General features: G+C 33.5%; 1 protein-coding gene across 1 annotated transcript in view; it reads left to right on the top strand.

Annotated features, from left to right (window-relative positions):
- Nucleotides 1–13,155, top strand: part of CDH2 (cadherin 2) — a 123,900-nt gene that overhangs the window by 99,883 nt on the left and 10,862 nt on the right. Inside the window, exons 8-13 of the mRNA XM_015819238.1 lie at nucleotides 1,746–1,883; nucleotides 2,631–2,816; nucleotides 7,771–8,027; nucleotides 9,537–9,679; nucleotides 11,469–11,702; nucleotides 12,093–12,326. Of these exons, the coding sequence (XP_015674724.1) occupies nucleotides 1,746–1,883; nucleotides 2,631–2,816; nucleotides 7,771–8,027; nucleotides 9,537–9,679; nucleotides 11,469–11,702; nucleotides 12,093–12,326 (1,192 nt within the window). The remainder of the gene's footprint in view (nucleotides 1–1,745; nucleotides 1,884–2,630; nucleotides 2,817–7,770; nucleotides 8,028–9,536; nucleotides 9,680–11,468; nucleotides 11,703–12,092; nucleotides 12,327–13,155) is intronic.

The following is a 13,155-nucleotide window of genomic DNA, read 5'->3' as shown; positions in this document are numbered from 1 at the left end:
TCCTGTATGAAACCAGTGACTCTGGGTGGTAAATAATCATAAAAGCAATTAAAATAAAAGCATGTTAAAATAATTAACATGATACAAGAAAGAAATACAAAAAGCAGCAAGAGATATTGTAATCTGTTGGTGCAAACATAACTAGGAAATAGAGTCCTTCATACATTCAGGAACTTATGCCTGGGCACACAGCCAGTCTGATAGGCCAACAGGTTCAGGGCCATCCTAACTCAGGAGGGAGGATGTTCCAGATGTAGAGTTTATGACAGGCATGTCTCCCAATCCCTGCCAGCTGATATTCCTTGGCTGACTGGACCTGGATCATGCCCATCCTGCCAGACTGGATTGAACAGGAAGAAGTAACTGGGAGAAAATGGTCTCTCAACTAACTTAAAGTCCATGAAGGGCTTAAAGGTGACAACCAACATCTTGAATTGCACCCAATTTTGGCAACCAGTGTAACCCATCAATATGATAGAATAATCAGTTTAAATCTTGAAATTTAAAAGAGTTCTTTAAATAATTTTGTTTTTCTTAAACTTAGATAGGTTTCTCTGTATAGAAAACAAATTTGTTTTTTATGTTACTTTATGAAATGAAATACATAAGAGCATCATTCTAAAAAACTGATTCTCCAGGAATTGCATTTTTCTTATAAATACACACCATTTTTAGCTATATCAATAAACTACTCAGGGCTGTAACATTTTAAGGCAACATCAAAAAGCCCTATCTTTATTAGTTTTCTTCTTAGAAGATGGTGAACTTTATGCATTAATATCTCTATTTCAGTCTAAGAAATATTAGGATGCTTAATCTTATTTTTAAAATATTGAGGAAAATAATATTTCTTTTATAACTTTATAATAATATTTATAATATTATAATCTTTATAATAATATTTCTTTTATAATTTTCATATCAGATACATTACCAAGAAGTTGCAAGTAAATGCATCATAAATTACATTAATTATTTTCAAACAATTTAATTCCTGAAGTAAGAGAATTCCTCTTCTTAGGGAAGAATGTGTTCCTCTGCCTTTGGCTTTATTCCAACAATGCTTTAAGAACAGAGTTTCCCACCACTAAAGGCTCTTTTTCTTTTCTTTTTTTTTACCAAAAAAGAAGCTAGCTGTGCCATTGAAAAAGAAGAGCTATCTGGTTCCTAATGTTTAACATTAAAAAAATAATTTAGTTTGGGACTAGTTTCTCTTATCCTTGCCTCCACTAGTTTCCATAGTGATGTGGAAAAGTTGTTGCCACCGTTACCCTCCAGTTCCCCTCACCACAAAGCCTTGGCATTTTGAATCATTTGCCAAGAATGTGCCTTCCCATGCTTAGTTCTTATGAGCCTTATTTTAAAAACAAATGATAACAAAGCCCAACCTACTTTAGTTTTGACTGTTGCACAGCATTTGTGTTTTTAAAATGATACACTATATTTTCAAAAAGTGCTCTTCAATTTATTATTGCCTGTATTAAAAAAGCTACTCTTATATATAGTTCTCCCCAAATGCTACCAAATAAAGCAAGAAAACAACACTTGGAATTTAGGCTTGTTCATTCTTCTTAATTACTGCAAGTCCAGTATCAGTTTAAGTGACATTAATAGAAATGAGCAATGTGATAAATTCACTGCATCACAAAAAAAAATCACTTTATTGAATACTTGCTAACCCCTTGGAATGTTGGCTTTGTCTGTAACTGCTCTTGATGTCATCTTGTGGTGGTGCTTTTTTTTAGAAAGTACAACAGTATACATTAATAATTCAAGCTACAGATATGGAAGGAAATCCAACATATGGTCTTTCAAACACGGCAACTGCTGTCATCACAGTGACAGATATCAATGACAATCCCCCAGAGTTCACTGCCATGATTGTAAGTATGCAGTAAAGAAAAGGGATGTAGAATGTGAATACCTCTTATTTGCTTGCATAGTAGACTAAATGCATTAAATATGTTTCTTATGAGAACTTCTGTTCCATATTTGCATCCTCTCTAAATCAATGGAGCCAAGCTGTATTAGCTATTCAGTGAATTTATCTGACTTCAATAAGATAGTATTAACCATTATTGCACTATAATTTTGAATATATAAAAACACCATTACACATACAAATAGTCATTGAATTAAATGTATGTATTCTTTACTGAAAAAATTCTTTGTACAGTATATTAAATGTATGATTATTTTTTCCTGGCTCTACCAACTTTTTGTGATTAAGTGTGATCTTCAGTCTGAAAAATGACTATGGATCAATGAATTAGGATTACTTGCTACCTAAAGCACCAAATAAGGAAATGACACCTAAATTATAGTGTTTGCCTGATGAACAAAAACATATACTTGATTTTTTTTTGTTCTGTGTTTTGAGTTTCAATCCATGAATTGCAACCTTCTTATCTGGGCAAGCTCAGGAAGGCTGGTCTAGCTCATTAGAGTCAGAGAGACGTTAATTCCTTTAAAATATTAACTAATGTTCCCAAGGATAGTATTTCTGAATGAAGATAATAATTTAGAAACATGAAGGATCTTCAGTGCTTCAGCAGAGAAACAACATGATAATATTTCACAGATACTGAGCTGACATCTTGTACATAAGTATGTATGCTTTATATTTTTAGTTCTATGGTGAAGTTCCTGAAAACAGAGTGGATGTTATAGTAGCTAATTTAACTGTGACAGATAAAGATCAACCACACACACCTGCTTGGAATGCAGTATACAGAACGACAAGTGGTGATCCCACAGGCCGGTTTACTATTCTTACCGATCCAAATAGCAATGATGGGTTGGTAACTGTTGTGAAGGTATGTATTTACCAAGTTAAGCATGAACAGATGGGAACATTGACTACTAAACTAGCTCCATTTTTCTAATGGCAAAATTTATCTATTCAAAGCCTCGGTATATGCACGTGGTATTAGTCTACAATGGTTGTGTTTAAAGAACCTAGCTAATTTGTTCAAAGGAACTTATTCCACAGTATATCAAAATTAGAAGTTTCTGTGCAACTGATTTTAAAACTTGAAATACTAAATAGTCTAAATGATTTTATGTTTGACTTTCCTTTTCCAAATTGACTAAATAATATTTTCAAATTGAAAACAACTTCAACAATTCTGTCCTTCTGTGAAATAAATTTAATTTAATATTGTTAAGATACAATTTTGTCTGATTTGTATATGTAATTCAGAAAGGTAGTTTAGGATTATTTCTACATGAAAGAAAGTGGCCAAATTGAAATATCTCAAATCTACATATTAAGAAATCTGATGTGTTTTGTGTTGCACATTTTTTAAATTTGGAACAAATGGACTACATCAGGGATTTTCAAAAATATTTTAGATCACAAAACCTATTAATTAAAAATTACAAAAACTCTAATCTAAAAAATGGTATCATTTTTGTTGTATTCCAGAAAAATTGCTAAGGTTTAACTTTGTATTCAAGTGAATTTTTTAATTTAATTTAAGTCAGATGGCTAACAGCTATTAAGAAATAGCCGCATAGAAAAACACATAGCAGCCAATTGTGGCTAATCAACGATTAACATAACCATTTCACAGGCTCTGATAACCCAACTCCTATACTTAAGCACACAACCATGTCTTTATAGCTTTGGAAATGTCTTGCATGATCAAGACCAATGTGATCCAGGGGATAATGTTGCAAAACCCACACTTCCTGGGTTTTCACAGGAAGACATTTCTTAACCAACAGGACCAGAAGTATGCTTGTCCTGCCAAATCTAATGGGAAAGGTAGAAGTGTTTGGTGGAGAGGCAAATAACCCAGCTCAATGCTATGAAGAGTGTTCTGGTGACCACCTGTATCTTGAATTGAACCCTGAATCATACTAGCAGCCAATTCCGTTCAAATAAGAGAGGTGTTACACTGAAGAATGCTTATAACTGTTCATCGCACCACATTTGTGAACCATCCACAGTTCCCAGAAACTCTTCGGGAGTAATGGAATGGTAAAATACATTGCAGTAATCCACTTGAGAGTTGACTAAGCCATGATTGTGTGCAGAGGCCCTGATCTTGGAACATATGCAATTGGTACACATTATGAAGTTATGCAAAAAAACTGGCCTGTTCTTGAAAAGGAGAACCTTCAAATTGTGCACTGGTTCTGCTTGAATAGTGCAGCCCAATCTGGATTAAGAGATAGAAGGTGCCAAGAACCAGAGCCATGTAGTCTTGCTGGGGTTGAGTAGAAGCCTGTTCTTTCCCAAACTCCCAGTCTCCACACATCAAGAAACACCTCCACTATATCAGTTGGCTTATGGTGGAAATATAATGTGATATACCTTCCCATATTGTTGGATGATCTCATTCATCAGCTATAGATGTCATGCTCCACTAGGGTTACACATAACATAACTTTAAAAATCTGAATTAGATCATGATATTTAATTTATAAATAGTAGAATTCTGATTGAGAACAGTAGGTTGGGCTGCTACAGGTTTTTACTCTTGTTTTATGAATCTGACTTGACTTGCAGTTGCTAAAATTAATTGCATTATGTATAACAAATTATGTTATTTAGGATCAAACTATATGTGCAAGCAGCAGATCAATTTGTTTTTAAAACTCCCCAATGAATATAAATCTGCAGGTACAAACATAATTTAAAAGAAAAGTAGTGGCGACATATGGAGAATTGGATCAACTATCTGCAACCTGAACTTCCCATAGTCTCTTACTTCCTGGCTTTTTTCCCCTATTTGGGATCACTGCTATTACCAAGCTTGCAATTGAAGTGAAAATGGAGCTTAAGAGATGGACTTCAAAGTAGTCCCATGATGCCTCATTATATTTTTAAAATCATTGTCATCAGTTTAAATATGATGTGCCAAACTTACATTTAAACAAATACCACATTTATGAAGATTGCCACATCACAAATATTCATTACCTTAGTTAGATTTTATGTTCATTACTTTAGTTTGCAGTAATAGATCCTGCCCTGAAGTGTAAAAGTAGCATTAATATGCAATGCCATAACTGTATTTGTAAGATGATTCGGTTTATGCATATCTGATAATGATAGGGAAAGAAACAATCATTTATGCTGTCATTCTTCATGACATGTAATGGTTGCTCAGGCCAAGTTTCTTGTTTGGTAAATTAAAAATAATAGATATTATAAGATATTTTAATCGCTTTCTGTACATATACTATACTTCATTTCCTTGCATATAATATTCCCAAGCACTCAAATCAAAGAGAAATCAAACAATAGTTTCAGTATTGTAGAATGTCTCTTATATTAGTATGAAAAGAGAGTCACTCTTCATATTTCTACATTATTTTGTTGTATATTTCCATTTATATTCATGCAAAAATGAACCACTCAAGATTACAAACTAAAAAGGTATGAAACGAAAAACAAAACAGAAAAGCTAAAATTGAACTAAATCTCTGTAAAGAGGACGAAATGAAAGGCTCAAAAGCATAATCTATTTGAAGTAGCTCAGTTTGCTTCAAATTAAATCTTTTAGACCTGTCAGAGTACAAGCAAGAAAAAAGAAGGTAAAACTGAATAAATAAATGTGGAAGAATTCCCCAGAGAAGCACTAAGCCCTTATTAGCCCTAATACAGTGTAATGATTCCTGAAGGGGTTATATTTTATTTGGTAAGCAATCCCTGATTCCATGAAAACTTGTACCTGAATTTGACAGAATAAACAACTAAATTGGAAATATGTTTGCAGTTTTTCAGCTCAGGATACTACTAATAATCTAAAAAAATTGATATAGGAATTGCCTTAACTACTTCCATAATATATGAAAGAGAAAATTGCAGATATTAGGGATATCTTGATTTCCCACCCTCTTTTAAGCTATAGTACTTCCGGATATCAGACCTATAGTATGCCTTCAGCAAACGCTCAGTGGTCAAAACAAAAGCTTAAGAACTATACCTAACAAAAGAGTTATGTAATATCTTCAGATTTCTGGTTGTCAAAGGAATATATCTTATGACATGCATACAGCTTGGGTGGAAAATATATATATTTTTAACTCACAAAAATACCCTATCTAATTCCAATTGTCAGCTTCTATTACTGATTACACAGTGGTGATTACAGATCGGCAGGGCCATTTCTGCAGTTCCCATTAATATATAAAATATGTGAGAATGGCATCCATTGGAGATATTTGATATAGGGAGCAAGTAGCAGAATATGCCTTGTGACCTCACAATGAAACTGCTTCTTATTTAGTTACTTAAGGGCAGAGTTTACATTGTAATGTTATGATACATACTTAAACACTTTAGTTTCGATAAAGATTAATGTGGACCAAACTTAAAATTAATAATTTTGCCAGATCCATATTGAGCTGCTCTTACTCAACACATAATGATAATAGCAACTGTTCACAACCACTATAAATTCAATATAATCATTTGTTATTTATCCCATACATAATACATAATAAAAAACTGACCCTCAAAGAGTACCTATACCAAATACTTTTGATACTAAACACTGAAATACAATAGAAATAATTTTATAAGTGCAAAATAGCAGTTATATAATTGAACCATAAACAGATTCAATTAACTTGTCATATTAAAGTAACAGAGTCACAAGGGGGCTGTTAAAAATTCAAAACACATTAAAATTGTCCCAAATTGGAGGAAGTAGCATCCAACAAACATGTAATTTTCTAAACACACATTTAAAAAATCCCCATATGTATCTTTCAGCTGCCCTTTGAAAAATGCTGACTACTTGCAATACTTAAAGTACAATATATAAACAGCTTCATATGGAATGAAATGATCTTTCTCAAACTAGAAAGAAATTCCAGAAGCTGTTGAAAACAACTGCAAATTAAAATAAATTAATACGTTCATAGAAAAGAACATTAGAGACTATTCTAGTCTTTGCATGTTGTTCCAATTAACAGATCTCCATGGGTAGACCCTTGTAGACCATAATAGAAAAGCCTGAGAAGAGCATCTTTGGGCTGTGAATATTCCCTATTGAAATTATGCATATGTTTTTATGGCTGCATAGAATGTATTATAGAGCCATACTGATTTGCAGAATGAAATATACAAATCAGAGTTGTTTTAAATTAACTAGACATTCAAATAATCATCAGAATGGTGTCTCTATTTGTAATGCAGTCAACGTTTGTCCAAACTAAAAGTTATGAGCCCACCACTTACTTACTTGTAAAGTCAGTTTTTAAACAGCTTGCACAGAGATTCTGTTTAAAAGACAGTTGAAATATTTATAGCCCACTTGTACTACATAAGATCCAACAGAACACTGAGGCACCTTTGAGTGTTTGTGCTGTGGATCAAAAAGTGTCATACTCTTCAAAATAAAAATGAAATAATCTGAGTAAACATTGAATTATTTAAAGTGGGACAGAATAGTTTAAGTTTTGTTTGGTTTACTGATTGATTGATCATGTGTCATCTAGCATAGCATAGTCATTAAAAATGTAAGCTACTAGAGATCTGTTTCATGCAAGGGAGTTTGGAAGAGCCAGTTATAATAATAGCTCTAGAGGGTAAGAAGCAACCTCAAAAGTGAAGAGGTCATGTTTCTATAATAGTAATCACAAGGCTTTTACATATAGTTTGTTCCTTCAAGTTGCAGGTCTCTAAGATTTTCAAGAATCTTTAAGCATTTCTGTAATATTACAACTTCTCTTTTATGTTGGTATATTGTACTTAATTTTTTTGTGTAGCCCATGACTAAAATAACTAATATTCTATTTTGCTTTTGCCAGCCTATTGATTTTGAGAGCAATAGGAAATTTGTATTGACCGTAGCTGCAGAAAACCAAGTGCCTTTGGCAAAAGGAATACAGCATCCTCCTCAGTCAACAGCAACTGTATCCATTACAGTTATTGATGTGAATGAAAGCCCAACTTTTGTCCCAGTCACAAAGCTTATACGTCAGGAGGAAGGGGTTCTTCCTGGGACTGTTTTAACATCATTCACAGCTCAGGATCCAGATCGTTTCATGCAACAGACTACTTTAAGGTAACATATAACTGCCTACATCATTTGGTTGCCTATAAATAAATGACTCCTTTCTTTTTTCTTTTGCATGCAGGAATAATTGGAAAGTTGTTTAAAAAAGTATTCTTCATCTAAATCTCTATGATTTACAGATACGTTTTATGCATCTGCACATACAGTGTTTTAGAAGTTAGAATTGTTTGGTGCAAGCAACAACTTCATGTCTTATCACATTAACACAGCTCTGGGCAAATACTTTCAATTTGTTTGTCACTGAATAGAATTAGTATCTTTATCCTTGAACTGATCATTCTTCTAGTTTATCCAAAAAGAAATCTACTATTCTTCCCAAATTCTACCTGTGTTTTGTATTAATTGAGTTTCTGCAACTGTCATTCTCTTATTCTCAAAACTTTTATTTTCCCCACAGCATTCCTTCAGGGTAGCTTCATATCAGAGTTCCAATCTGTCATGGTTTCTTACCCTAAATTCTCTGTCTTGCCCTTAGTCATTTAGACCCACATTTGCTAAGTCCTCTTGCCACTTGATCTGGAGAACTCTGTGTAGTATAAAAATAATTTCCTTTCCTCACTTTTTGTAGGGACAAAATAATATTAAACCAGCCATTTCCTTTCTTTCCACCAATAATTTTGGCCTTCCATTTGAATCGAAAAATTGTCATTGTCCAACACTGTGAACTAGATCTGTTTTCTTAGAGCAGGGGTCTTCAAACTTGGCCCTTTTATGACTTGTGGACTTCAACTCCCAGAATTCTTCAGCCAGCATGGCTGAGGAATTCTGGGAGTTGAAGTCCACAAATCATAAAAGGGCCAAGTTTAAAGACCCCTGTCTTAGAGTAATGCAGCCTTTGGAAAAATTGTCCTGCCTTTCGTCACCAGACCCTCTTCAATTAGTGTGTCTGTCTGTCTTCCTATGCTACCTTTTAGCCTAGATTTTAGCTTTCTGTCTGTACCAAGTATGCGATTAAAGTGTTTTCCATTGAATCAGTCTGGTTTAAATTTTAAGGACTCTGCAAATATTACTTGCAGAGTAGAATCCCCAAAGCAAGTAAAATTTTTATTTCTTTTTAAATTATTCTTGCTTAGAATTGACTTAACATTGATAAAGACATTCCACTTCACAAATAATTTAATGAGACTACAGCAGATCATGTACTTTTTAATCATTGAGACTTACTTTTCATCAGTGATGTAATTTGAATTTTGAACGCTTATGTAATGTTTACATGACAATACTTTTAGATACTATACAGTTTTAAGCCATTGTATATGTCTAGGGATATCAAAAAGTATTATGTAACTTTGAGTAATATATATAGCAAATATATAAATATGAAAAATATATTCAATAATACAAATTATTTTGCTTATTACATAAATATTTTCTCTAGATAGCATCTTTTGCAAGTCTGTCATGTACAATTTATTTTCTATGTGACCTTCCTGCTGATGATTTGTTTAACCAAATGCATCTAATGTTAATATAGTGCTTTATGTTAAATTTTTGCAGATATTCAAAACTTTCAGATCCAGCCAATTGGTTAAAGATTGATCCAATTAATGGTCAAATAACAACAACTAGTGTTCTGGACAGAGAATCACCACATGTGAAACATAATATGTATAATGCTACTTTCCTTGCCACCGACAGTGGTATGTGATTAATTTCAAAGGCCTATCATTTGTATCTTTGAGTGCTATGAATATCATCAGCAAAACAAGGATATGAAATACTGATATAAATGCTGTGTTATAATCACAATAAATTATAAGAGAAATTCTCTGGGTATAGGTATTGTTATGGAGAAAGTAATACCTGAAAAGGAGTTATTTACTATTCTGGGACACCAATACTATTAGCAATTGGAAAGCCGAGAGCTAAGAGCCAGGATATCCTGGCATTTTCCATTGACCTGGATACCAAGGACTGTTGAGGTTGGATTTTTTCCATTAAAGAAAAGAAGTGTGACTAAGAGGAAATCAGCCCATTCCCATGTGTTTGCTAGGAAAGATGTTGCTGTTCCAGTCTTGATTTCAGTTCAGTTCAGTTCTTAAATCATGAACTTAAAAATAAGCACTTAGAAATTTTTGAATCAGTGTAACTAATTTACAAATGGGTTAAACAACCTAACCTATTCGCAAAATACTATTTTCATGTGTAAAATCTTCCTATGGAACTTTTTATTTCTATTGTATTCTTTGTCTGTCTCCTATCTTTATATTATTTATCCAGGAGCATATGATTTCTATTGTTAAAGTTATCAAATAATCATAATTTTATGCTTAGCATCAAGGAGCTGTAATTTAAGAAACCTCATTCGTTTTAGTTTTACCTCATTAGAATGTAGAGATACTAGAACATCTGGCAAACACCATGAGTCATTTTTTGTTTAGGTATAAAACAAAATATTCCTGACTAAGGAGGTATTTTTAACTAAAGATGAAGGATTTTTAAATACTATATTACTCAACAGTGGTGAGATTTCAAAAGATCTGGAATCCTTAAAAAGAACTGTACAGCATTTTCTTCAGAAGGAGGTGGAAACAAGTAAGATGGCTGCCATGGTTCAACAATCAAAGCTCTCTCCTTTGTGTATACATGAGATGTTGCATGCCCATTCCAAAGGAATACACTGGAGCTTTGAATCCAATAGTGTGATAGCCATGAGCTTTCTAATGCTTCACTTTTTAGATATTTCTATCCAAAATTACCAATTTCTACAGTTTGCTCTTGACACCTGTAAAACTTGCTCATTCTGAATGAAACAAAACCTCTAGATTCTTGAAACAATTTACAATTAAGTAATAAATCTATATAATTCTGTTAGAAACCCAAGCATACTTTTCCTGTATCTGCTTTGATACAGGTTTTTAATATAGTAACATCAGATAAATTTTTAAGCTCTAAAACGAAGTCATTCTAAAATTTCATAGCTTATGACAAATATATACCAGTGACATTCCCACTTGTTTCCATTTTGTAGCCAAAGTACTGCTACGTTGATGCTATTTTAAGGGAATGTGGTGATATACTGTACAACTTGCATGGTGTTCAGCTCTGATGCAGAGATTCAAGCCTTATTCAGGCAATGTCACTAAGTTGGCATAGAAAAAAACCCAATGTCTTTACTCGGGAAATACACATAAGCTTCAGAAAGTCAATTCAGTATGAAGATACTCTTCTACCTTCAGTCTGAATTGGAAGTTTTGTTCTTACACTTGAAAAACATTTTTCCATTGGACCAAGTCTGCTGCAATGTTTTTTTTTCCGTCTTAGCTTCAGCTTGATTTTTATGTTCAGAAAATAACTCTTTGTAGTCAGAAAAAGATGTTATTTAGCTTGTACGTTTTTCTGTTAGTATGTTCTTGTATGTTCAGTAAGTAAAACAATCCTTTTTAATAGAAAGTATGCTTGTTTTATTTTGTGTTTGTGTCCTTAAAGGAATCCCACTAATGAGTGGGACTGGTACCCTTCAGATCTATCTGCTTGACATCAATGATAACGCTCCCCGAGTGGATCCTCAAGAAGCTACAACATGTGAAACACTACAGCCCAACGCAACAAATATCACAGCAATAGATGATGATATTGATCCAAATGCTGGACCATTTGCATTTGAGTTGCCAAATTCTCCTCCCAGTGTTAAGAAAAATTGGACTATTATTCGCATTAGTGGTAATATACATTCCTTTTTATGACAAATTTTATGTGTTTGTTTTGTAACTAGTAGTAGTTTCTATTAATTTTTATTTCTAATATTTTAAAGTGATTGTAACAATATAATATTCAGTTGAATTAAACACAGTACTAGGAAACTCAGTTTTCCCAGTTTTGGGGTTTTTCTATTGAAGAAATTTGTTCATGGCATTCGATGACCTGATTCTAAGAGCTGGAATCAGCTTCTCATAGGTCTTTATATGCTTTTGGGAGAAAATTCAAACTAAGTTTTCACTTTGATGAAAGCTTACCAATAAATAACTTAGCTATTCCATAAAGAGATTCTAAGCAGTTGTTCTCTGATTAGTTTGATTATTTATCCAGGCTTCTTTTCTTTTCTTTTTTCAGGTGACCGTGCTCAACTGGCTTTAAAGATCAGGTTCTTGGAGGCTGGAATATATGATGTTCCAATAATAATAACAGATTCTGGAAATCCTCCCAAGTCTAGCACTTCTATTCTGAAAGTGAAAGTTTGTCAGTGTGATTTAAATGGAGACTGTACAGATGCTGACAGGATTGTTGGTGCAGGACTAGGCACGGGTGCTATCATTGCAATTCTTCTCTGCATCATCATACTACTTGGTAAATCTTCTAACTATTTTAGCAGTAATTGGGTATGTTATTATATGTTCTAAAAATGTTAAAGATTGATTTACCATGGTATAGATTCTTTATACATAGATGGGCTGTTGATGATTGATTTGAGAATATATAATAGGCAATGTTCTTGCTAAAACTTATGACTTCTTTCTTATGGGTATATTCTGAAAATATCTTTGAAATTTTAGAGCAAGCATTCTAGATGACATCTGAATGTCTTTGTGAATGGAATGGAGAGAGAGAGAGAGATACATGAGATAATATGTGTGTGTGTTTGTAAATTTTATTTTTCTCACTTCTATGGCTGATAATCTCAAGTCCCCTACCACTGGCCTGGGAGTTTGAGGGTTCTTCTGAACAAAGAGTTCCAATGTTGTTCCTGGGATCTGTTGGAGCCTCTCTTTCAGCTTACCACCACTGGAACCACTTTGGCCTTAACTTTCCACATCCTCCCTAATTTCTCCTTCAAGCCCAGTTCTTCATACTTTTCATACATACATCTTCCTAACATGGTTGCCACAACATTTATCACCATTATGTCTTCTAGTCTTTGTCTGCTACCACAATGTTTGTTTAGCCAGTACCTCCCTATACATGTAGATCTGGAAGTGCCACAGTATCTTAGCCCTTATTATTCTCCATACCTTCTGTGGAATCTCTCATATGGACAGGAGAGTCTAGCCTAAACACTGTTCATATGTTTTTGTACGCAGTGCCAGCTACTTGGTTGTGCTGTTCAGTGTATATTGTTACTACCTGTATCTTACAGCCTGCCAATACATATTGGACTGTCTCAGAGGCCTCTCTGCAG

The sequence above is a fragment of the Protobothrops mucrosquamatus genome, unplaced genomic scaffold (genome assembly GCF_001527695.2).
Source record: "Protobothrops mucrosquamatus isolate PMUCROS unplaced genomic scaffold, P.Mucros_1.0 scaffold877, whole genome shotgun sequence".
In the NCBI taxonomy this organism is placed as follows: Eukaryota; Metazoa; Chordata; class Lepidosauria; order Squamata; family Viperidae; genus Protobothrops; species Protobothrops mucrosquamatus.
Note: the sequence above shows the minus strand (reverse complement) of the source record. Positions and strands in the feature narration are given on the sequence as shown.